At 50.7% G+C, this 26,114-nt stretch overlaps 1 protein-coding gene across 3 annotated transcripts in view; it reads right to left on the bottom strand.

Moving 5' to 3' along the window:
- Nucleotides 1–13,300: 13,300 nt before the first annotated feature.
- Nucleotides 13,301–26,114, bottom strand: part of LOC146356288 (class I histocompatibility antigen, F10 alpha chain-like) — a 68,567-nt gene continuing 55,753 nt past the window's right edge. Inside the window, exons 6-11 of one of the 3 annotated variants that reach the window (XM_084831563.1) lie at nt 21,773–22,048; nt 19,776–20,063; nt 19,103–19,186; nt 15,556–15,594; nt 14,356–14,388; nt 13,301–13,761 (exon numbers count right to left, since the gene is read on the bottom strand). In XM_084831563.1, the coding sequence (XP_084687689.1) occupies nt 13,739–13,761; nt 14,356–14,388; nt 15,556–15,594; nt 19,103–19,186; nt 19,776–20,063; nt 21,773–22,048 (743 nt within the window). In that variant the 3' untranslated portion in view covers nt 13,301–13,738. The remainder of the gene's footprint in view (nt 13,762–14,355; nt 14,389–15,555; nt 15,595–19,102; nt 19,187–19,775; nt 20,064–21,772; nt 22,049–26,114) is intronic. The other 2 variants (XM_084831564.1, XM_084831565.1) reach the window with 2 other exon arrangements.

Below are 26,114 nucleotides of genomic sequence, written 5' to 3'. Positions count from 1 at the left end.
TTGAAGCAGCAGGTAATGTAAAGGTCAGCCTCCCAGATCCGCTTGGTTATTTGCGCTGCTGCGTCAGCTGCTGTCCAGGCGAGGGTCTCCATGTCGAGGCTGATGTAGTCCCTCCCGTCATAACCAAACTGGGCATCCACCCCTTTGCTCCTGCCCTGGCTCACCTCACAGCCAGCCATCATCTGCCAGGTGTGAAACCCTGAAACAGACGCCCACAAGAATAAGGGGCATCAGAGCAGGGGCAGACCCCCACCCCTTCCACCCCCACCCCTTCCACACCACATGTCAAATCCCGCAAAGGAGGTTCTGGCAGAATGTTTTACCCCAGAGGCAGACGCAATGGCTGCCCAGGGATACGTGGGTCAACGTTACAAAAATCAAACAATGAACAGACGGTCTAACTTATTACCCACTAGTCCCCACAACCCGTTAATTATGCCTCACACTTAAATCCTGAGCTGCTGTACAAACCCTCGTCCCCAGAAGGGCCGTGTGTCCTTTCTGCTGGCCGCCTGTCAAGTGGCTGCTGTATTATGAGGCCTCTCTCTCCTTCCTTCCTTCCTTCCTTCCTTCCTTCCTTCCTTCCTTCCTTCCTTCCCTCTTTGTGTTGTGCCCCCAAAGGTGCTTATGAGCACTCTGTGGTCTTAGGGGGAACTGAATGTCGGCGCAGGGATGCCCGGGGCTCTTGGTCGCTGGCGGCTTCCTGTCTGCGCCACAGAGGCTCACACTCAGAGGAAGGTGCTGTGGCGCGGCATTGCTTTACCTGGCAGGTTGTGCGCTGTGACTGTTGTGGGGCGGAGGAGCGAGAGGATGCAAGTGGGAGCGCCTCCATGTCTGTGTGAACGATCGGCTCCCCCCACGTCACACAAATTTGGGGGCATCCCCACGTCATCTCTTTGACACCTCCATTCTTTGCATGTCTTCTCCACACCATCCCCACACTGGCTGTGACTGGTGGTCACTGGGGGCGTTGACGGGGGTGTCATTTAAGTATTAAAAATACTTATCTCTGCACAGAACTACAGGAGGAAGAGCTTGGTAGCCCCATCGAGAGCATCTGGGTTAAAATAAATGCAGCAAAGAATAAAAGGAACCTGGTGGTTGGAGTCTACTACTGGCCACCCGATCGAGGATGAAACGTTTGAAAAGCAAATAGCCAATGTTTCAGGGAAGCATGATGTAGTAGTAATGGGGAACTTCAATTTCCTTGATATTTGTTGGGAGACAAATTCTGCAAAACATGGCCCCACCAGGAAATTCCTGACTTGTGTGGCGGATAACTTCCTCCTACAAAAAGTACAGGAAGGAGGAACCTGGGAACTACAGACCAGTCAGTCTGACATAAATCCTTGGGAAAATTCTGGAGCAGATTATAAAGCAATCAATCTGTAAGCACCTTGACAACAATGCAGTGATTACTCGAAGCCAACATGGATTTGTCAAGAACATATCCTACCAGATGAATCTGATCTCATTTTTTGATCAAGTAACCTCCCTTGTGGACTGTGGGAATGCTGTGGACATAATATACCTCAACTCCAGCAAAGCTTTCATGCCCCATGATATCCTGATGAGCAAACTAGCTCAAAGTGGGGTAGATGAAACAACAATCCGGTGGATCCACAGTTGGCTACAGAATGGGACTCAAAGAGTGCTTATCAATGGGACCTTCTCAAGCTGGGGAGAGGTAACGAGTGGGGTACCGCAGGGCTCAGTCCTGGGCCCAGTGCTCTTCAACATTTTTATTAATGACTTGGAGGAGGAGGTGCAGGGAATGCTGATCAAATTTGCAGATGACACAAAATTGGGCGGGATAGCTAATACTTTGGAAGACAGAAACAAAATTCAAAGTGATCTGGATAGACTGGAGCACTGGGCAGAAAACAACAGAATGACATTTAATAGGGATAAATGCCAAGTTCTGCACCTAGGAAAAAGAAACCGAAGGCACAGTTACAAGATGCGGGATACGTGGCTCAACAACACTACAAGCGAGAAGGATCTTGGAATTGTTGTCGATCACAAGCTGAATATGAGCCAACAATGTGATGTGGCTGAAAAACAGGCAAATACTCTTTTGGGCTACTTTAATAGAAGCATAGGTTCCAAATCCTGGGAAGTACTAGTCCCCCTCTACTCAGCACTGGTTAGGCCTCATCTGGAGTACTGTGTCCAGTTCTGGGCACTGCACTTGAAGAAGGATGCAGACAAGCTGGAGAGGGTTCAGAGGAGGGCAACAAAGATGATCAGGGGACTAGAAACAAAGCCCTCTGAGGAGAGACTGAAAGAACTGGGCATGTTTATCCTTGAAAAGAGAAGACTGAGGGGAGATAGTGTAGCGCTGTTCAAGTACTTGAAAGGTTGTCACAGAGAGGAAGGCCAGGATCTCTTCTCAATCCCCACAGAATGCAGGACACTGAATCATGGGCTCAAGTTACAGGAAGCCAGATTCCGGCTGAACATCAGGAAAAACTTCCTGACTGTTGGAGCAATATGACAATGGAACCAAAGACCTAGGGAGGTGGTGGGCTCTCCCACACACTGGAGGCCTTCAAGATGAGGTTGGACAGCCATCTGTCGGGGATGCTCTGACTTAGATTCCTGCATTGAGCACGGGGTTGGACTGGATGGCCTTGTAGGCCCCTTCCAACCCTACTATTCTATGATTCTATGACAGTAAAGCTGCTAGATATTATATAAATGTATTTCTTTATATTCTTCCTTTCTACTCATGATAATGCTCAAGGTGGCTACCAATAAAATGAGATAAGGATGTATATTTCTTTGTTTGTTTAAAATCATCCCATAAAAACACATCAGATAACTCTCACACAAGACAATAATGATTGCTAATTTGGTCCTGTTTAGCTTCAGGGCCTATAACAATTGGGCTCAAGACACCCCGGTGGATAACCAAGTCAGGTTTAAACAGGGAAACATCACCATAGACTAAGAAATAAACTGAAATGCATTTAGGGCGCAATCCTGTGCATGTTTAGAAAGAAAAAAAGTCCTACAACTCCCAGCATGCCCCACGCCCATGGCTAAATGCTTTATTGAAGAAAATTTCAGGAAATTAACTTTGTGGTTACATGAGCATAACTTGGAAACTTAATTGAGAGATAACTTTAACTAAGGGCACGATCCTATGGCCGCTAGACAGCCATAGGATTGGTCTGTTTCTGGGAACCGACCTCGGAGCCCACAGTCCAAGGTCGGTTCCCGGAGAAGTGCATCCCTGCCCCTGCTGCCTCATAGGCGGCACAGATCACCCCCGGGCTCCATGCTCATAAGAGCAGCGTGGGGTGGGGCAAAAGGGGGCGTTCCCAGGGGTGAGGGGCGTGGAAGTGCCAGTACGATGCCTCCTATGCGTCATCTGGCTTCCCTACCCCGCGCTCCGACATCCCACGGCTAGACAGCTGAAATCTGCCATCTAGCTGCGAATGCAGGGCAGGAGAAGCACGGGGGAGACGATCCCCTCCGCGCTCCTCCCACCGTGCATTGAATAGGCGGCCGCCTCCGAGTTTGATATCTGTGAGGATGAAGAGCAGCTTTTAAATATTTTCATGAATAAATAGTTCTCCCACTCACACACTGCAGGGCCTCATTTTGCCACCTCAGGGTTCTGTGGAAAGAGTCCTTTCTCTAAGGCAGGGTGGGCAACTTGTGGCCCTCCAGATGTTTCCGTCTACAACTCCCATGATCCCTCACCATTGGCTATGTTCGCTAGGGCTGATGGGAGTTGTAGGCCCCAAAAAACATCCGGCGGGCCACGAGTTGCCCACCCCTGCTCTGTGTGGTCAAGCCAAAAATAGTTTTGTGTGATTTGCTTGTGTGTGAAGGGGAGCAGAAAAACAAAATCAGCCCCAAACCTCTGAGAAATAGTATTTCTTCCCATAATCTAAATCACAGTGCCAGTCAGAGACAGGATACTAGGGCTTCGCCAGAGAGACCCTCAAGATGGCTTCCAGGTTAAAACACAAAAATGCAATGGAAAAGCAACACCAGAATCAATATAAGAGAAATAAAAGCATTAAAGCATCACCTTTTTCAAAACAAGGAATGAGCACAAAGGCCAGCTAGTCCCACCCCTGGCTTCTCAAAGACCAAAGTAGGAGTGATGCAGGAAACCCACACTTAGGATCTTCGGGGGTTTCTTGTTTTAAGGAAAGCAAACTGAATTAAAACAGCCCCATGGGGATGCTTGGGAGATCAGAACGTGGGATTCTGGGAAGAGGGTGTTTAACCCTTTCCTCTCTTGTCCTTTCCCCACTTTCGCCCCCGCCCCCAGACACACAAAGCTGCAAGTAGCTTTGGCCCTGAAAGGCAGCACACAGGGTGGCGTTTTTGTGAGCTTTGCTGACCCAGGCCCCAAACCTCTTGCCGATTATTCAGAACACAAGGCTCTGAACCAGTCTCAGCCCGCGCAGCCCAGGAAGACATCATAAAGATGACTGCCCCTGAGCATGTGCGGAGTTGTATCTCCCTCCTCGCTGAGTAGCCACAGCCATGTGGCATCCTCACTTTTGTTCTGAAAGGTGAGACAAAGTCTTTAACAACAGCGTGACAGGCAAAAATGCAGGCAGGTCCCTCTTTCCCCATCCCTGCACCTCCAGTTCTGGGGGAAACTTTACCTGTTGAATTCTGCTTGTCATGCAGCTTTTAAAAACACAGGAGTCCTACTCGTAAGAAGCACACAATGTCGCTGGAACAGATACACACACCCTGCACACTTTGCCACTGTAGTGACACCCCTCTAAGTTATTGATTTATTTAATTAAAGCTAAAGCTATCACAGATCAAGCAGATGAGGGGGAGATAACCCCGCATCCCCTCTCCCGTCTCCAAGGAGGTCTTTTATTATTCAGCCCACCCACAGCAGCCCGAACCCACTCAGAGCTAAGATTGTTGAAGTGTCGAGAAAGCATTATGATCCACACATGCATTTCCAACCTGCAGATTTCTTCTATGAGTGCAGTTGGCTGGTAATGTGTGAATGTTTGGTAACATGTTGGCAACATTTGGTAACGGAGCATGGTTTTGGGGGTAACGTGCTCCGCTTGACGCTCCTTGACTGCCCAAGCTGTGCCTGTTTTTGCCAGATGTTTTCAAAATGCAGAGCATGGGCTCTCTAGCCTGGCTGCAGGAGGAAATGCTACAGCAGAAATGAAAGTGGATGGTTCAGGCCCCCTTTGCTCTGCAGTTCCTGAACGGGATCATTTATTGGGGGGTCTTGGGGAGGATGCAAAAGACCCAGGGCCCTGCAAGAGGGCAGGAGGCAGTAGTGTGGTGGCAAATTCAGAAGTGCAGCATCCCTTCGTGATAAGTCACAGCCACACCCCCTCGCAGCTGCTCCCCTTTCTAAAATTATACAGCCTTGTAAGATTATACAGTGAAAACAAGCTTTCACTTTGAAGTTCTGTTGAGCAATGAGTGCAGGATGAGGGTATGATTTTTTGAGGTCCAGCAAGAAGAAGACAATGTTAGCTGCCAGAAGTTGATCACCCACAGTGCCAGGCACACATATTCTCTCTAGACCAGCAGTCTGGATTGTTGATCACTGTTACTTTTCTTTCAACATTCTGTGGCCTCTGCCACCACTGACTTCATAGGGTTACTCAGAAGTCAGTCCCATTATGTTCAGTTGCCAACTGGGCTTTCTCCCAGGTAAGTCTGCATAGGATTGCAGCCTCAACTGCCGTCTCAAGGTCTCTATAAATGTAATCTCAAAGCCAGGTATTTTAATTCAATAATGAATTACTTAGATGCATATACCACCTGACCGACAAATGCCATCAGGGCCATTAACGGTCGTTTGATGCATCTTCTCTTTGTTCATGTGTGTCCATGCGTGCACATTGTGAGACACCCTGCAATGCACAGATGGCCATTTTGCACACTACCGTGGCTTGTTTTGAACTATTTATAGCGTATTGTAAGAATCATATTTTTTCAACTATATTTATTCTTAAGTTTATTTCATTATATTTATATGCATGGGGAAGCTGGAATTTGAACCTGATGTGAGTAGTGTATGATAGCGCGTGCATTGGGAGGCACACATATCACAGGCCGGGGTGTGGGGGGGCGTGCAATTTTCTGTTTCGCCTCAGGCAGCAAAATGTTTTGGTCCAGCCCTGTGGCAGCTGGAGGGCTCCAGGTTGGGGAAGGCGGTCCTACCTGGTGGTTTAGGTTACTCTGTTCATCCCCACAACAACCCTGAGAGGTAGGTTAGGCTGAAGGATGCTGACTGGCAGCTGGATTTTGCAGCTGAGTAGGGATTTGAGCTGAAACCTGCTCCCATGCAAACCCAGCGCGGCACCCACAAGCTCTGCAGCAATGCCACATAAACACCTGCACTGATGCAGCAGCGCCCCCTGCAGTCCAAAGTGGAAAGGGACGCTACTGCATTCCCACCTGATTTCCCCGAAAAGGCCCTGCCGGGGTGGCGCTCTTGAGCCAGCCGTGAGAAACCCCGGAAGTGCTCCCTTTTAGGAAGCCGGAGCAGACGGATTCCCCCGCCTGCGTAGCCAAGACGCTTCTGGCCCCCTTTTCCCAGCTAGCAAGAGCTGCCCCATCTGGTGCGGCTTTGCTGAGAAGGGGTGGGGTGTACAGATGGACGAAGTGTACCTGTTGAATTTCTACCTGTCAGCCGCTGTTAAAGGCACGGGAGCTCTGCCAGGAGAAAAGGGTGGCAGCCCCAGGCATCAGGCACCTGGGTGTGCCAACGCGCCTGGCCCGGGGGAGCTGCCGTGCGCGCGCGCGTGACTACCTAAAGCTAGCAAGCAAAAGAACAAGGAAGCGGAGGAGCGGGCAACGACCCCAAATCGTCCCTGATGCCCCGCCCCCGCAAGGTTTAGAGCAGGGGTGGGGAAACCCGCGGCTCTCTAAATCGCGCTGGACTCCAACTCCCATCATCCCCAGCCAGCACGGGGTGATGGGGTCTGGAGCCCGACAACCGCCCGGTCAAAGTACACAAACGATGCCCCGCTCCGCCCTGGGAGCCCCTTCCTCCCGTGGCGAACCCAAACCGTCTCTGTCCGGCCTCGCCCTGTGGCTCCCCTCCAGCTGGGGCCCCCAGAGGCGAGCCAGGCCCCCCGAGGGGCCAGCCCCGTGACACCGGGGTCTCGCGCTCCCCGGACCCTGCTCGCCAGCGCAAGCCGCGGAGCAGCACAGGGCCCCTTCAAGGCTCTCTGGAGGCCAGCGGCTAGCGGGAGCCCTGCGGCCGGCCGTCTTGGCCCCCTGCGGGCTGAGCAAGAGGTGGGTGGGGAGGAAGAAGGCGCCCCCCGCCCCCCCAGCAGCCGGCCCTGGGAATTTCCCCAGGGGACAAAGGCTTTGTCGGGGCATCCCCGGGAGAGATTACGATCGCGGCATTTCTGCCCCACCGCTTCCCCTCTGGCAAGGCACCGTGGGTGGCTTACGCGGTCCTCCCCCTCTACGTTGCATCTTCACAACAACCCTGTGAGGTAGGTTAGGCTGAGAGTCAGTGGCTGACCCAGAGGCACCCAGTACGTTTCGTGGCTGAGTGGGGAGTAGAACCCGGATCTCCCGAGTTCCAGTCCAACACGCTTAACCACTACACCAGTGGAGGCTGGTGGCTCCGACTGCAGTGGGGCCGTGTATCCATTCCGGGTTTCAGCCACACCGGCCGGAACTCTAAAGGAGTGATCCATGGTGCCGAACCCTATCCCCAAACTTTGCTCAGCACCGTGGATACCTCCTTTAGAGTTCTGGCTGGTTCTGACTGAAACCCGGAATGGATTCACAGCCCCACTGTAAATCAGTGGGGCTTTAGGAGGTGTTGAACTGAGGTAAAAGTCCGCCAGTATTTTTTTATATATAATTTTTATTTTTATAAAATTTATTTTTTAAATTTATTTTTTATAAAATATAACAAAACACGGCAACAACATAAACACACAATACACATACACTAAGATATCGATCTTTGGCTCCCCTTACACAACAAATGCTCATTATTATTCCCTAGTTCTTATCTTAGTTATATATCATACATTGAGTTCACAGACATTATCTCATTTATCTCCTAATTTTAACAACAACAACAAAAGAGAATTAACCATCTCAACGTTCAAAATCCACATACATAGATATAATTTTTCTCTATTGTACAAATTCTATAAAAGGTTTTCAATCTAACATACATTTGGTTGTTGATCCTTCTTTAAAAAGTCTGCCAGCATTGACCCCAGAGTCAGAAGTCCTAAATATTTTCAGGAACATGTGCAAAGAGGGAAGTAAATACTAAAAACGATGATGTGGCAGTAAGCAGGTCACTGCCTGTTTACTTCAGTCAAATAGAAATTTCAGACCAGGGGAAACGTATCCAGTGTGTTCAAAGCCATGGAGGCTGCTGGCTCCAATGTCAGTGGGGCAGTGGATCTGCTCCGGGTTTCAGTCAGAACTCTATAGGAGCTATCCAAGGTGTGGAAGCTTTAACTGTGGGGGCCTGACTGAAACCCAGAGCGGATTCACTGCCCCATGACATTGGAGCCACCAGCCTCCACTGGTTCAAGACAAAATGCTGGTAATATGTTCATCAGGTGAGAAAGAGTCCTGTGAAGTCTAGCTAACGTACTGCACTGTGATCCATTACTAGAGCCTCTTTCATTACCCATGATGTGGACAGCAAAGCTGCTAGATATTATAGAAAGTATTTCTTTATATTCTGCCTTTCTACTCATGATAACGCTCAAGGTGGCTACCGATAAAATGCGATAAGGATGTATATTTATTTAAAATCATCCCCTAAAAACACATCAGATAACTCTCACACAAGACAATAATGATTGTTCATTTGGTCCTATAACAATTGGGCTCAAGGCACCCCAGTGGATAACCAAGTCAGGTTTAAACAGGGAAAGATCACCACAGACTCAGAAATGAACTGAAATGCATTTAGGGCGCAATCCTGTGCATGTTTAGACAGAAAAAAAGTCCTACAACTCCCAGCATGCCCCATGCCCATGGCTAAATGCATTTTTTAAGAAAATGTCAGAAAATTCACTTGGTGGTTACATGAGCATAACTTGGAAACTTAACTGAGAGATAACTTTAAGGGCGCGATCCTATGGCCGCTAGACAGCCAGAGGGTTGGTCAGTTTCTGGGAACCAACCTCGGAGCCTGCAGTCCGAGGTCGGTTCCCAGAGACCTGCCTCCCTGCTGCCTCATAGGCAGCACAGATCACCCCTGGGCTCCATGCTCATAAGAGCACCGGGGTGGGGAGCGCAGAAGTGCCAGTACGACGCCTCCTATGAGTCATCCGGCTTCCCCACCCTGCGCTCTGATATCCCACGGCTAAACAGCTGAAATGAGCCACCTAGCTGCAAATGCAGGGCAGGAGAAGCACGGAGGATACGATCCCCTCCGCGCTCCTCCCACCGTGCATTGAATAGGTGGCCGCCTCCGAGTTTGGAGGCGGCCACTTATCCATGTAGGATTGCTCCTTGAAAGGGCTGCAGGATGGCAAAGCTGGCCCTACAAATGTAGCAAACAAAAAAGCAAATTGTGTTCCTAGCGTTGTTTGTTTGGATAATATACCTCTTCCTTAGCATCCTCATGTTCTCCACTTGTGTTTTAAAGCTGAACCAAAACTTGGTAAAATTTCCAACTTCTCCTTGTCTTCTTCTTGTACTCTACTTGCATGTAAAAAGCTATGCTAAAATCGGTGTAAGCTCTTTTAGGCATAGAAAGGATTAAATCTGTTACCTATGTGGTTAATGGCACTTAAAAGGCTAATTAAATGTGTAGCTAAAAGAATTAACCAAATATAGCTCTAAGACTAATAACATTCAGGAATAATTCCAGGTCCCATCTTATGAAATTAAGACCCATCCTCAGAAATGAAGCTATGTCGAGTCTTCAGAAATTATTCTAAGACCTAACTCCAGAAAACAAATAGTTAAAATTATCTGAGAGCCTAAGTGCTGAAGAGATCCATAGTTACCTGTATCCCGGTCCAGTGAATATTGGAGGTGAAAGAGCGAACTGAAGCAAAGAAGTTGTACTGAAAGCATCCTGCTACCTAAGCCTTTATACTAGTTGTTGTTGTTCAGTCGTTCAGTCGTGTCCTACTCTTCGTGACCCCATGGATCATAGCACGCCAGGCCTTCCTGTCCTGCGCTCTCTCCCGGAGTGTGCTCAAGTTCATATTCATTGCATCAGTGATGCTATCTAGCCATCTATTTGTGGGCAAAGAAACTGGAGGGACGATTTCACCAAATTTCTCCAGGAGGATGAGAAATTCTCCAACAATTTCTCACAGGTAGGGCTCAACATTGGCAGAGGCCACGGCCAGCCTTAGGGATGGGTTTTGTTCTTTAATGTACTGTCTGCAGTGAGCTTTGGTGGCAAAAAGCAAGTGTCTGGAACCTTTCTGTCAAGGTTCTACAAGTTCTTTGGGTACCAGCTACAAAAATGATCTTCCTTCAATTAGCTTTAAAGTATACTTCTTTTTCCATTTCAACTCTGACGTCATTTGTGCTAGGTAAAAATTAGTAGAGCACACCTTTACTTTGAGGCAATGTTACTGAGCACTTAGTACTTCAAATACCACTATATAAGTAATAAAGCCACAAGCTCTAAGAGGTCAGCTGGATACCTTTTCAGTTATAACTTTTCGTTAACATTTTAACAGATAAAAACAATGGGTATTCTAAAATTAAAAAATGCTTTCCAAAAGGTAGGAACTAGTGCAAATCAAAAAAAAGATTATAAGCAAACCCTGGGCTGGTTCTGCTGTGTTGTATGGTGCACCGGCACTGCTCGGAATGTAGCTTTTTGAAGTCGAGGTTGTGCAGACTGAAGCACGGTGGCTGAGAGATCAAAGTTTTGAGCAATGTCATTCTCAATGGACATCACACCTGCACCAGGCCCCATAAAGCCTCTGGGTGGCCCTGCAAAACTTGGGGGGGGGGGAGACCAAAGACACTCCTCACCCAGGGCACCCCTTATCCGAGGGTCCTGCCCTGGCAGTGGCGGTAGGACAGCTTCTTGCTCTCCCCCCCCCCCGAGCGTTCTTTTGTTCTGTTTTGGCTCTGCCAATGCAAATAGCAACAGCATCAACTGTCTTGGCAGGCTGGCCCCCATTTTGCATCCTCCACAATGCCCCAAACTTAGCATCTTTCCATCCGGGTGCATCATCTTGATTGACGTGTTCCCCCTGGTACATCTTCTTTGAACCCATGGTCCTCCGCAGTCATCTCATGGTCATCTGTGCCATCTACACCTCCTCCCAGCCAAAGGTGATACCACTGGGATGATTTCCAAACCAACTGACGTCAAGTAAGGATGTTCCCAGTAGCCCTCATCTTAGCAGGTGCAACAACACGACTCGTTCGCACAGTCTTTTGCTCAGACTCCGTATCTGAGGATGCATCGAAGCCCGTCTTCTTATCTCCTCATCAGGAACTGCCCACCCTTCAGTCAAAACAGAGCTCACTGTGACCTTGGAATACAGCCATACCGTACAAAGCCATTTCTTTCAGAGCCGACTTTTAATTAACTGTCACAGCCATCAGTTCAGGGGTGTTGGATGCCATCATCTTAGTTATTATCGGATCACAAGTCTGGGGTCTCCTTGCTCATAGGTTGGGGTCCTCTTCAATGGAAGTCTGGGGATCTTCTTGTAGATTTCTCCCACAACCCTCAATTAGACTGTGAAACCATCTCAGTCAAGACCCAATCAATGCTTTCTCATCCGAGGCAGTGTGAAGCAGCTTGAGGCAGCCCCATCAATCTCTCATTGACAGTATCATTTCACCCTTTCAGTACTGGATTAACACCGACATCCAGGCATGAGTGCTGTAGCTTATGTAGCCAAAACAGCACCATCCACGCACCAGGACAGGGTATCAGCAAGCTCAGGGGAAATTCAAAGGGCCAAAAAATCTCTAGGGGGGGAAAACACAAAGAAGAGACCCAAAACAGCCTAATTTGTCTTAGTGGGTTATCCTTCACTGAAAACTCTGGGGAATAAGCAACAAAAACCAGCAGAAACTGGAGACCTGCAGCCAAAAGATCTGTTTGGTTATTTCAAATCAAGTGGTGAAATCAGCCCCTGCCCTCTCTCTGCCCCCAAAGTTGCCTTGCCCGTCTCCTCCTTTCCTGCCAAGAGCCCCAGTCCCTCCTCTCCCTGTATAAGTCTGCTCCATCCTCCCACCTCTCTGTCTCCGTGGCTTCACCTCCTCTCAGCTCTCTGCTTTCATCCCTCTTTTCCTTTCAGCTGCTTCCTCCTTCTCCTATCTGTCCTTCAAGTCAAATTCCTGGAGAAGGCTTTCAATAGCTACTAGTCCTCATGGCTGTATGTTACCTCCAGTATCAGAGGCAGTATGCCTCTGTACACCAGTTGCTGGGGAACACGGGCAGGAGGGTGCTGTTGCTCTCGTGTACTGTTTGTGGGTTTCCCATGGGCAGATGGTTGGCCACTGTGTGAACCGAATGCTGGACTAGATGGACCCTTGGTCTGACCCAGCAGGGCTCTTCTTATGTTCTTAAGTCTCTGCTAAGTCTCTTGCATTGTGGTCTGAGGAATGGGCTGCTAGCACAGTGTGGCGGTCCAAAGCACAGCAGCTGGTCATCTGGGGCAAGGAGATTTGTGAAACAGGCTGGAGAACTACAGTCTACATAGAAGTGAGCCTGAAGGGAACGGTGTCATCAACAGCCATTGCCCAAGGAAGGGGTTACATGCCCTCTGTCTCCACCTGTTTTGCATCTCACCTGAGGATGGCTGAAAACAGGCCTTGATTCAGGCAAAACTCTTAGAAGAATGTTAGCATTTTAAAAGAGGCAGACCCTGAACAGGCACGTCTCTGCCTCTGGGCTACCTTGGATCTAGCCCATGGGCAGTGAGGGTCTGGGGCCTGGTAGACCCACAAGGGTCGCTTTATCCTCTGATGAGGATTTGTAAGCCTCTAAATCACACTCAGATCCAATTCTGATCTGGGGAAGAGAACCGTTGACAAGAGAGGAATGTTTAGCAGGCAAAGAGTGCAGGTGGCTGAAGAAATCTAGAGAGACTTTCTTCAGCCACTCTATCTCTCCTCAGCTTCAAACCCTAAGCACCCCTGCCTGCTAAACATTCCTCTTTCTTGTCAACAGTGCTCTTTCCCGGTCCCTTTACTTCTCAGGTAGAAGCTGTGTTGGCGCACTCACCAGAACAGTTAGAATGCTCGTAAACATTCCATTATGTCACATCAGCTCAGCCAAATGCCAGGGGGACTAACAGGTGGCAGGTAACAATCCGTTTAGTCTGCTTCATGTACAATACAGCTAAAACAATTTCCAGATGTTGCCTTTAGTTTAATTTCAGTGGAAAGGGAGTGACATGACATGGAGCGAGGAGCGGAGGAGATGTGTTGTGTAGCAGCAAATACACTATAGGTACTGTTGAAATCACTGAAGATCCTGCTACAATCAGCACAAATCATAAATGAATATTCTCATCACTTTTAAAAGCCATTGCTTAGATTGCACATTTCTCATTAATACAAGTGCTTCTGAAAACCTGCCAAAATGCAAAATCAGTCCCAGGTCCATCGGAAAAGGCATTCCCTCTCAAATCCAAGCCACTCTGCCTATTGGAGTTGATACGGCTGCACCAGAGCCAGGATTAGGTAGCATGCCAAGCGTATGAAAGGGTAGCAGGCGTTTCTCTAGCACAGGCATTTGTTGTTGTTATTTCACAGCAAATTACAGGGTGCCCCTTCTGGTCCCATCTCACAGAACTACAGGATATAAAGCTGCAGAAACAAAAAACAGGAGAATTCAAGTCAAGCTGCCATCATGGAACTGTCAATGGAAGGCCATTAGGATCACAGCTGGAGGGGACTCAAAGGCCATCTAGACCGTCCTCCCCCTCAGTTGAAGCCCCCATCTCCTGACCTATCAAGCCACACACAACGTGTGCCTCGAGCAGAGAATAGATGTGCCATCAGCAAGTGCCTGGAGAAGACATGGCTCCAAGGTGATGGCAGAAGGGAACGGTGGAAAATCTACGGGGACCCTAAGCAGTGTAATCCAGAGGGTAAATCCCTTTGTGAGCCCCAAAGATGATTCTCGTTCAGACCCTGGGCAGAATCCCTCCTTCAAGGTAACAGAGCAAGGAGGTCTTCCGTGCGTTCAGATGAGAGCACAGATGGACTGGCTGAATGGGTGGTAAAAGTCATTCTCAGCCCAGATTATGTAACTCCTGGGAAGCCCTGAGGTTTGGGCCACATGGGGAAAAAAGAAGCCCTTTAAAATTTGGGCACATGGAGTCCGTTGCAAGATTCCCAGGCTTTGAGGTGAATGCCTTACGGCCCCCCTGCCCCCATTACAACCACATACGCACTCACCCCTGGAGGAGCTGTCAGACCCTTCGTCGCTTGCTGCAAAAAGGAGAAAACGGAGGGGGTCAGGACTGCGGGAAGTTCCCATCTCCCCCAGCACCTTACCCCCGCCATATACACCATCTTTCTCAGCCAGCTCAAATGTGGACTTATGCTTCAGCCACCAGCCACTGCAAATCCATTTAAATAAGAAGTAGTCTGGAAGAGCCTCTATTTGTCTAGTCCCCCACAGGCAGAAGACCATTTCTGTAAATACATTATGGGCATTGCTGGAAAGGCCATGAAAAGCCTTCATTTTGTGAGCAGGTTTTATATTAACTCACAGCCGCCCTTCCCACCCCTCTGGCTTCCACATCAGCCATCAGCAGTGGGCAGCCTAGAAGTTTCTGTGTTCTGCTCCTTCCAGACATCAGATGCTGCAAGCAGAGAATTCTTTGAGCCCGCACTCAGTTCTGGGGGTCCCGCAGGCCAGGCTTTGCCATATACACTCCAGGAGTGAGCGCGATCTCCTTGTTATTATCTGCAGCATTTCTCCTTGGCTACCATGTCCATCCATTAAAAACTGTCATCTCTTGCTATGTTCCTAGAAGATCAATTAGGATGGCATTGGGATGAGAAGTAGGGACTTGAGGGGAAGATAAGAAGGGCACGGCCTGACATGGGGGGCAAACATGGGTGTGTGATGTGAGCAGAAAGGGAGGAGACAGGCAGAGGCTGTGGGGGCGGGGGGAGTGAGTAGGAAGAAAGCCGTGGGGCCAGGGCAGGAGAGGGGAGGCCCCTGAAATTCACAGAAAGAGCGCAACCTACCAACAAAATATTTGGCTACAGTGATCTATTTCTCTTTCTCCCCTCACTCTTATCTCTATCAATTACTGCTGTTTGGTAGAGCTCATCCCTCAGCCTGGGTCTCTGTAGGCCTTTCTTGGACCAGATGAGTCTCCGCACAAGCCACAAACACGGTGAGCAGCCTCTGGCTTAATATTTTCAGCAGGGCCCCACCCTCCCCAGACCACCTTCCCGGGGGTGGGGGATCAATAAGGCTGCCAGCGGCTCCTCTAGAGTTCCAGGGCCTGTTGACAGCCGCTCACACGCACTGGTGGCTGTGTTCATGCTGCCCATTTATTTATTTATGAATGTTTATGCATGAAATGCACAAACTGCTTGTCAACATTGATGAAAGCGTATTTCAGCGAAGAAGTCACTCACTTGATGCTGCTTGGTAGGCTGCCTTCTCTTGCCGCTTCCCTGCAGAGACAGAATCAGAAAATGAGAACTGGGAGGGCCCTCCAGAGACCATCCAACCCTGCCTTTTGCAGTGAGCAGCAGATGCTCCTCCAGCCTCGGCCTAACAACCTCCAGCCAAGGAGGGCCCAGAAGCTTCCCGAGCAATTCTTGGTAGTAGAGGCCGGAAGCCTTTCTGGGTATAAACCCTACAGCTGCGTGGCTCCAGTGTGACCCCTTGCTCCTGGCCCTTTCCTCTGGGCAGCATGGAGAGGACAGAAGCAGGACGCCTCTCGTCCAGCCGTGGAGAACGTAGCTGGTCTTTCGGAGGGGAAGGGCAACAGCCCCTAGACAAGTAGCTTGCCCCACAGGCAACCCAGCTGCTGAATCCCTGCGGTTACCTGAAGGAATGGCTGTTTTCACATACTCAGAGCGCTTTCCTTAATCATCAGCCTTAATTTAAACTAAGGCTGCCGCCCTAAGCATGCTTACTTGAAAAATATGTTTAGGATGGGAGTGTTTTCGGCACCTCTTGAAAACTCATTTATGTATCCAGGCCTTTGCCGGCACAATTCCAAAAACAGGATGGGAGTGTTAACAATGCGTACTTTTATGTACTGATTTAAGTATTTCTCTACCACCTTTCATAAAACATTCCCAGGTGGTGTTAAAAGACAAAGAACACATAAACAAGTAAACAGTCTAAAACATGCACAATATTAAAATAATAAAACAAAACATCCAAATAATAAAATACAGCCCTATTTAGGGCAAGTTATACTCAAAGACCAACTACCAGCAAAGGCCTAGGTACATAAACGAGTTGTCAAGAGGTGCTGAAAGATCGACAATGTCAGTGCCCGTCTGAGTTCAGGGGGAAGGCCACTCCACAGGGAGGGAGCCACCACAAAGAAGGCCCATTTCCTGGTAGGCACCAAATGCACCCCTCCAAACTGTGGCACAACCAGGAGGGCCTCCCCAGCCAGCCGGAGTTATCTAGCAAGATGGTGAGGGAGAAGACGCTCCTTCACGAAACCTGGTCCCAAGTCATTCAGGGCCTTATGACCCAGCAGCTCACTGGCAGCCAGTGCAATTCCTCCAGGAGTGGTGGTGTTATAGGCATACGGTATGGCACCCCAGGCAATAGTGAGCCCCCTGCATTTTGTACTAGCTGCAGCCTGCAGACCAGCCTTAAGGGCAGCCCCACGTGGAGTGCATTGCAGCAGTCCAACTTGAGATTACCAGCGCATGGGTCACGGTGGCTAGGCTATCCCTGCACAGGAACAGCTACAGTTGGCGCACCGGGTGAAGCTGGAGGAAGCCACTCCTGGTCACCACAACCGCTTGGGCTTCCCGTGACAAAGATGCATCAAGGAGCACCACAAACTACACACCTGCCCCTTTGGGGGGACTGCAAACTGATCCAGAACAGGCCAATGTCCTCATTCCCAGACCTGGGAAACACCAAGCCACACGGGGGATTCGATTCCAGTTTATTGCCCTTCACTGAGCTCAGACCCTGGCCAGAACATACCCAGCCCCACCTGACAGAGATTTCACAGAAAGATACAGCTGGGTATCGTCAGCGTACTGATGACACCTCGGGCCAAATCTAATAACCACTCCCAATGGCTTTATGTAGATGTTCAATAGCACTGGACACCTCTGTGGCACCCACAGCACAAGTGCCAAGCAGCTGAGGTGTCGTCAGCCAATGCCCCTCTCTGGAAGCAGTCCTGTAAGTAAGAACAGAGCCCCTGTTAACAAAGCAGCCCCAATTCCTAGCTGATGGAGCTGGTCCAGAAGGAGACCACAGTTGGTGGTATCAGAAGCTGCTGTGGGATCCAGCAAGAGCAACAAGGTCACACTCTCCCAGTCAAGCTTCAGGGCGAGCAAGGCCAGTTTAGGCCCCAAACCAGGCCTAAATCCAGACCGGAGAGGGTCCGGATAATCAGTTTCCTCCAAGTGTGCCTGCACCTGGGTTGCCACTTCTCTCTTGAGCACCTTGCCCCAAAAGAAGGTATTTGCGACTGGGCAGTGGCTATCCAGTACCTCAGGATCCAGGGAGGGTTTTTTAAGGAGCAGCTGCACCACTGCCTGTTTCGCGACAGCTGGCACCGGCCCCCTCCTGCAGGGATGCATTTACCACACCCTGGACACACCTGGTCACCCCCCACCCCACCCTTGGCTATCTTGAATTAGCCAACATGGGCAGGGGTCCGGAGGGCAAGTGGTCGACCAAACAACTACAAGCACCTCGCCCACACCCTCAGGCTGCAATAACTGAAATTGATCCCACAAGACTGAACCAGAGGGTGCAGCAGACATCTCCTCAGGAGCTGGAGAACAATGGCGTCTATGCCATGATGAGGATAAGTAATTTTACCCTTAAAGTGCCTGGCCAATCTGTCGCTGCAGGCTTCCGAGGGCTACAGGCGCTCTTTCTATGGGGGAGAAGTTAAAGGTCCACGAACTACTTGGAACAGCGATGGCTCCTTTAGGCGGCCATGCAGGCAGCAAAGTGAGCTCCCCTCGCCACCTTCACCGCCACACAGTAGGCATGATGATGTGCTCTGACATGTTGGGCTGTCTTCAATGCAAGTTCTATACCATTTACGCTCTAGCCATCATCCAGCCTTTTTCATTGCCTGCAGTTCCTCAGAATAGCAAGGAGCAAAGTGGGCTCCACATGACTAGGAAGTCCTACTACATCCAAGGGGGCCTGCGCCCTACTCCCTAATAAAGTGAATATACTGTCATTTCTCTTCCCAGAAAAGCACTTTGCCCCTTGTATCCTCCACGCTCCCAAATATACTTTTTGGGGTGCTGCCACTGATGGAGAGGAATGGAAAATAGCAGAGCGGTTTCCATTTCCTACATAAATATACAGGATACTCATTTTGGAGGTTGCCAGAGGGAAAAGGTGGGGAGGGGAGCAACCCAGCCCAGCCCACGGAGACAGCGTCAAGGGACCAATGGAACCCACGGAGGGAAGAAGAGCCCCTTAAACATGCTAGAATCCAAACGGATGCAAGATGTAAAACTACAGAGGAGCCACTCAGATATAATTCCAAGTACATGCGTTTAGGATCCAGATGAAAATTCAGGCAGAGGACAAGATGGACTAAACAGGATGATGCACAGGTGCCTTCCGGCCTCTTGGAATTTGTGAACTGGACTTCATAGGTTCATCGTTAGAGGATTACTTAAGCCCCATATGTAGAGGACCTTGCTACAGAAACATGGGGGGGGGGGATGGTGGATTCTGGGGTGACGTCGCCATCATGTGGATTCCCTATCAAAAGTGAATGAACAAAGGGTGGCAATTCCAGAGCTCAGGACTGGCGTGGAAGAGATCTATGGCCTTCGTTCAGGTGTTTTCTACTTCACATTCAAGATGTCATTTATGGGGAGGGGGTTTGTGGGAGGTATCGGCTACAACTTTCACGAAGGCTTTGCCACCAGCATGTTCTCAGCGGGAGTCTGCAGCAGAACACGGAAGACCCAGCAAATGCATTCACAGGATACTTACTGATCAAGAAGACAATCCCAGCAGCCAGCAGCAGGAGAGCAGCCAAGGCCCCCAAAATGGCTCCCACAATGAGCATCATGCTGACTGAAAGGAGAAAAACACACCTCTGTTCAGACCAGCAGAAGCTCTCCAAAGCCGCATGCAGAGATCCCAAGATGGCTATGTGGAGACGCTTAGCACTGAACCTGGGACGTCACACATACAGAACAGGTGCTCCCCCAATGCGCCACATCCTCCTCTGTGATGACCCCAATACAAAGGGATTCCCTCTCCTCTGAGGCCCACCAGAGCCTAACACTACAGGCCTTAAAAGAGAAGCTCCAACAACCCTTTCCTTTAAAAAGGCATTCAATGGCCTTGTATAACAACTCTGTTTTATTGCATCATCATATCACTAGAAAGATTCTGCCTCCCTCCTGTCAGAGAGAGATCTTCTGCTTCCAGGGGCTTCTCTTTAGCTTGCCTATCAGAAGAAAATCATCCCCAGGCCAGGGCTACAGCTCCTGCTTTGCAACCCCAAAAGACACACAGGAACCTATGCACTGTTGTAGCCTGCACTGGAGCTGCAGGGGGCTCTTTTTTTGATTCCTCCATCTTTCCTGGGTGGAAATCCAACGTCCCAGGAGCCACCCCCTGACCAAGGAGCCATCCGTCCTTCCCTGCCGTCTCTCACCGCCAGGCCCCTCCCAGGCCAGCACCAGAGGCTTCGGCAGGCCGGCATGCTCCATGTGGCACTGGTAGCGGTCCCTCTCCTTGGGGTCAATCTCAATGCTGAGCCAGAGGTGATAGGTCCCGTCCGAGTTGGGAGCGACATTCCTACGGAAGGTGTCCATCTCCCAGACTTCCCCGTCCCTCGTCCAGGTGGCATCGATCTCCCTGGGGTAGAAGCCGTGGGCCTGGCAGACGAGGGTTTCTAGGTCATCACTCCTTGCCTTGCGTGTCACCTTCCCCACGGGGGGCTCTGCAAAAATGGCAACATCCGTGTCAACAGAGCTAACAGAACCTTCCCAGTCGTTGGCAGGATGGATGTTGTGACACAATAGCAGGAAGGGACCTCATGCAGTCATCCAGTCCCACCCTCCTGTCCTGAGACTGGATATCCGACATCTGCAGCATTACCGAGACAGAAACTTCCAAAAAAGGGGATTCTCAGCCTCCCTTTGAAAATGCTCCAATATGGCTTTGGGGTGAAATCCCTGTCCGGAACAGAACATGCTCAGGGCTTTGGGGGTGAATATCACCAGGTGTCATGGCTCAATTGGCTCAGATCTCTATAAACTGAAGGTCACAAAAAGAATGTAGGCTCAGGTAGGTTTTGCCCCCAAAGGAGGATGCTAGATTTGCAGCTCTTTGGCATCACACAGTTATTTCTTTTTCAATCAAGTTTAATACCTTAATTTTAGCCAATTTTATCAATTTTAATCAAACAAAATAGAGCATACACAGAACTCTCTTGGCTGGCATGATGCGTCCTCTCTCCACTTCTCCACTGCAGATCTACCAAGAGGGAAGGCAGCCTCAGGCTGACCAACCAGTCTGCCTGGCCAGCATTTCACAGCCAGAAAAAGGAGTCAAGAGTGATTGTTGTATGTTTTATAGGATGCAGGTTGCTTAGTAAACAAAAATACCACAGGGCCACTCCACACATGCTCCAAGGCACACTATAGTTACATTGGTTTTTTAAAAAATCTGCCTCCCATCAGAAAGGGAAAGGTGCTCTGCACCCGCTCAGACGCATTCAGTGAGCACTAGAATCTTTGACAACAAACCGGCGATCCTGCTCAACCTCAAGGATTACAGACTTGCAAACAACTGTGTGTGTGTGTGTGGGGGGGAGCCTGACTACAGGGCTCCCCTCCTCCCCCAATTTTGTCCGTCTCCCCCATTTCTCTTCCATAGAGACAGGAAATTCATGGCATGTGTGGCTGGACAAGGACAAGGACAATTCATGGCTGGACAAGGACAGATATACCAGGGCATGATCCTTCCGAGGGCAGCAAAGGGCCCTGCTCCAAAAACGCATGTGGTGTTTGGCGTGGAGGTAGACCTGAGCCGGCCAGAACTGGGAGAGGTGGAGTGTCGCGGCAGTTCCGGGGAGTTTCCTTCAGTGCAGTGCAGAGGCAAACAAGGCAGGGCAGGTGCACCTTTCCAGCTGCAAGGGATGGGGCTGACTTTCGAGGTGGGGAGGATTCGCACCTGAACCTCCGTTCCCCCACCCCCGCACCTCTGCAATGCTGCAGCCCGGCAGAACGCCTGAACATGCGAGAGGCCCATGGGGGGGGGGGGGGTTCTGGAAGGAAAAAAGCAGACCGAGCCGCTTCGAGGCACAGGTGCGGGGCGGAAATAACATTTCCAAATCATTCCTATGAAAAAGAATATACTCCTTGCAAGTAGGGGAGGGGGAGGGGGAGGGGGAAAACCCTAGCCCTGCCTCCCTCTCTGCTCTGCTGGCTTTCTCTGTCTATGCGGGGGGGGGGGTAATCTGGGGGCGTATTCAGAAATGCCGCCCCCCACAGCCCCTCCTGCTCTGGCCCGGCGTGGTTCAGTCCCCGACCCCTCCCTCCCACCTGCATGGCGTTCAGCTGGGCTGTTTGGTCCAGGAAGAAAGGGCGGGGGGGAGGTGTAGAGGAATCGCTCCCTCTCCTGCAAAGCCCCCTGTCCCCCCCTCACCTCTCCTCTGCAGCGTCTCCTCCCCGTAGCGCAGGTATCTCCGCAGCCACTCGACGCAGGTCTCCTCCAGGTAGGCCTTCTGACCCTGGGACCAGCCACGTTCAGCCTCCCACCTCCTCTTGGTTATCTGGGCCTGCACATCGGCCGCCGTCCAGGTGAGGGTCTCCTTGTCGAAGCTGATGAAGTCCCTCCCGTCGTAAGCTTCCTGCCGATACCCCCCTCTGCTCCCGTCTCCCCTCAGCTCACAGCCGTGCATCACCTGCAGGGTGTGGAACCCTGAAAGAGACACGGATGAGGTGACGGGGGGCCCCAGAGCGGGGGCACCAGAGCGGGGGCACCAGAGCGGGGGCACCCCTTCCCCCAGCCCCCCCGCATTGCCCCCTGCCAGCCCTAAGAACGACGTCCTGGCAGGCCTTTTACCTCAGACTCAGGGCAGCGGTGGAAGGAGAGGCCGTCATGGGTGTGTGAATTATGATGGGGAAACGGCCTTCATCATGTTTGCCACTGAGCCGGAGATTAGAATACGTAAATCACGACGAACAGGCAAAACGCGGAGCCTGTCAGCCCCTCTTCACGTGCCCCCTCCCCCGACTGCCCCCCACTCTCCTGGGGGCCCCCCCAGTCATTCCCTGGGCCCTCCCACCTGCCCCGGGGTGCTCCTCTCAGCCACAAGCAGCCCCGTCCCGACGCGCTTAAAGCGGCCGACGGACATTGCTCCCCCCCACAGCCCGATCACTCGCGGGCCAGATCCCGCCCTTTGCACCCGGGGGGGAGGCGGCGCTCTGGTCTCCCCCTCTACGAAGAGAAAAGCGATACCGCGGGGGCGCGGGGAGTGCCTGTTTTGAGGGATGCTTCAAGGAGCGGGGCTGGCCTGCGCCTTCCTCTGCCCCCGCCAGGCCCAGGGTGAGAAATGCAAGCCCACAGGCCCCTCAACAGGGAAGAGGGGTTGCCACGCTGTGCCCCAGAAGAAAGAAAGAGCTTCTGCCCTCCTTCCCGCCTCCTTCCCCTCGGAAAGAGGAAATCACAGGGGGGTGTTTGGAGAAAGACGGTCCACACTGGCCGTGATGAAAGGGGCAGGCCCCAAGCGGGGTCTGCCCCGTTTCAAAACGTGTCCCGTGATTCTATGCAAATGGCCGCCCTCGCCCAGGACGGTTCCCTGTCATTCCCAACACCACCCACTCAGCCACCCCCGGCTGCCACCCACAAATCTCCCTAAAACATAAAGCTGAAAAGGTGGGATCCCCCCCACATCATCCTTGGCATTAAAAAGCAAAACAAAAACAAAACCCCATGCCACACACCAGCAATTTGTTTTCGAAGTGTAACCCTCCAAATGAATCATTTTGGAGGCCCAGAATTCTTAACGTGGACAGAAGGGAGCGATTCCTTCTTTAGATTCTCTCATAGTGCTCAATAAAGGCTGCAGTCCTTCGCCCATTTACTTGAGAGCAAGCCCCACTGAACTCAGCTGGACTTACTTCCAAGTAAACATGCAGAGGAGTGGGCTATCAAGTTGGTTCAAAATCTGTTCCTGCCCTCTGTTTATTCTCTAAAGCACCATCAGCCAGCCAAACCAGGGGGCTTCCAGAAGGAGAGCAGCTCCTAGCGCTGCCCTTCACAAGACTGTCTTTTCGTCCTGGACTGATTTTTTGTGGGGGAAAACACAGGAGGGTTACAAGTGGAAGACAATGTCGCCTGGACCCCCTTGAATGCCATGAATGAGGCAGGCAGGACAACTCAGAACACAAGAAGAGCCCTGCTAGATCAGACCAAAGGCCTCTCTGAGCCAGCATCATTTTCCCACAGTGGCCAACCAGATGCCCCACTGGGAAGCCACAAGCAGGACATGAGGGCGACAGCACCCTCCTGCCCATGTTCCCCTGCAACTGGTATTGAGAGTCCTTCGGCCTGTGACCCTAGAGGTGGCATAGAGCCATCATGACTAGTAGCCATTGATTGCCTTATTCTCCAATCTTGCAAAATAAAAGCCTAACTTGGAAGCCCTCTTCTCATCCATTGTTGATTTTATACATCCCAGCCAAACCTGAGAGGATTTCCTGAGGGCCTAAGTGTGACACCATTCACACTGTTAACAATTGTGTGAATGATTTTTTTTTTCAGAGCAAATATCAGATCTGCTAGCAGGTAGCAGGATCAGGACCCTGATCTGGATTTCTCCCATCTGTCTGTGATTTGCACCAGGAGCAAAGCTCCATGACCGTTCCACCGGGGGAGAAGGGGGAGCTCGCATCTCAGAATAACTGGAACTATGCAAGTCTTGCTGAAGGTGGATCTCCTCTTGTGGGGATGGCACATTTTGCCAGAGCTCAAACTGCAGAGTTTTGTGCAGAATGAAATAATATATTCATTCATTCATTCCAAAATGTCTATCTCACCTCCTAGATAATTAAAATACAATATATAATGCACAATACAATGAACACATGCATGAGCTCAAAATACAGGGACAAACCAAACAGAATAACCATTTATTCTTTTCTTATTATTGGTGCCAGAATAATCAGTGGCAACTATTAAATGATTTTTTGTGGCACAATTAGCAAGGAGTGGCACATTTTTCTGCCTACACCCACTATTCTTTAAAATATATATACCTTCTACATTGGTGTGTATGTCAAAATAGATCTCTGTTTTAAAGAAATGGAAGGGCCCGAATAGGACCACGGCTATCCCCCCTGAATCTGTTTTGTTCACCTGGATGCAGCATTAGTGTCACTGAAGAGAGATTTGTGGGAGTGTCAGGCAAAGACTCTTGTGCAAATTGGGGCCCTCTTTCATTATTGATGTAGGAAGCGCCTCACCCACCACTGCAGAGTAAACTGTGGTGATTAACACTCACAGTATAGGGCGTTTAACATGCAAGCCATCATATGGACTCCGCCTTGTTTACCCTCACAAGAGCCCTGCAAGGAAGGTCAGAACTGCTGCCATTTTACACGTGAAGAACTCAGACTCGCACTGATGAAACCCAGATTCAGATCCAAGCAGGGATTTGAACTCAGGCTCAAGGACAACCAGCAAGAATTCTTCAAATAATGGTGCTCAGTGAGTTGGGAATATGAAGACATAAATATAAAAACCCATAAATATATCTAAGTAGATGCCTAAACATACTTGAGGTTCACACTGAACTCTATTTCTGGTGAAAATAAAATGCAGATTTAAAACCAAGATGTGAATTTTTGAAAGGACTTTGTTGCTTTCTCAGGAGTTTGCGACGTGGGCGTTTGCTTCTGGGAAGGTCAGGCACCCCCTCTCAAATGGATCACTCCTGTGGGTTTCCGTAAGGAACATCTCCCCGCCCCTTCCAAGTTCCCATGAGGTTCCTCTACTTCCTGCCTCCCCCACAAAGCGCTTCAGGCTACACCTGATTCCCCCCCCCCCGCCCCCCAAATCCAGTCTGGAATTGCAAGAGGTCCCGGATGCATTTGTGTTTGCGTGTGCGCACACAAGTGCCTGTGAGCTGGCTGACGTGGAAGAATTTGGAAGGGGAAAGAGCTCGTGGGAGGGGCTGGGGCTGGGTGTGTTCTGGGTGCCTTGGCTCAGCTGGTGGTGGCCAGCCCCAGTCAGAGGGTTCGCTGGCTGCGTGGCAGCAGCCAGGAGCCCCGTCCTGGATCAGGGCAGCGCAGGTGGTGGAAGGAGCGACACAGGCTTGAACAGGCTGTGCCAGGATATGTGCACACGTGCGAAGGGCAGGCAGCAATCCTGAGCCGGTGCCCGAGGGTGGGTGCCTGCGTGTCTTGGGTTTGGAATCGGGGAGAGTTGGGACTCTGGCAGGCCCAACGTTCTCTCCAGGTTCTCAGTTGTTTGGCTTCCCGGGCCTCAGCCGAGAGGGAGAGGCAGCAGACGTCTTTATGCTCAGGCTGGGAATCCCTTCAGCCAGCCCCCCCCCCCCAGCCCAGCCCAGCCCAGCCCAGCCCAGCCCAGCCCGCCCAGTGGCCTCCATGCCTGGCCTGGCCTGGCTCAGCTCAGCTCAGCAAGTCAGTCAATGCTGCCTGTGAAGAATTTGGGAGCTGGGGGGCGGTGGGGGCAAGGCTGGTAATGGGTAGCTTGGCTATTGGATGCCTGTGTGTGTTTTCATGTGTGTTTTCGTGTCCTGTGCTGTGTTTCTGTGCTTGTATGTAGGTATGATGGAGAGCCAGTGTGGCGTAGCGGCTAGGGTGTTGGACTGGGAGCCGGGAGATCTGGGTTCTAGTCCCCACTCGGCCATGGAAGCTCACTGGGTGACTTTGGGCCAGTCACAGACTCTCAGCCCGGCCTACCTCACAGGGTTGTTGTTGTGTGGATAAAATGGAGAGGAGGAGGAGGATAATGTAAGCTG

Source organism: Heloderma suspectum, chromosome 2 (assembly GCF_057233095.1).
Source record: "Heloderma suspectum isolate Gila_16-S chromosome 2, 16-S_ref, whole genome shotgun sequence".
NCBI lineage: Eukaryota > Metazoa > Chordata > Lepidosauria > Squamata > Helodermatidae > Heloderma > Heloderma suspectum.
This window is presented reverse-complemented; position numbering and strand designations above follow the sequence as displayed.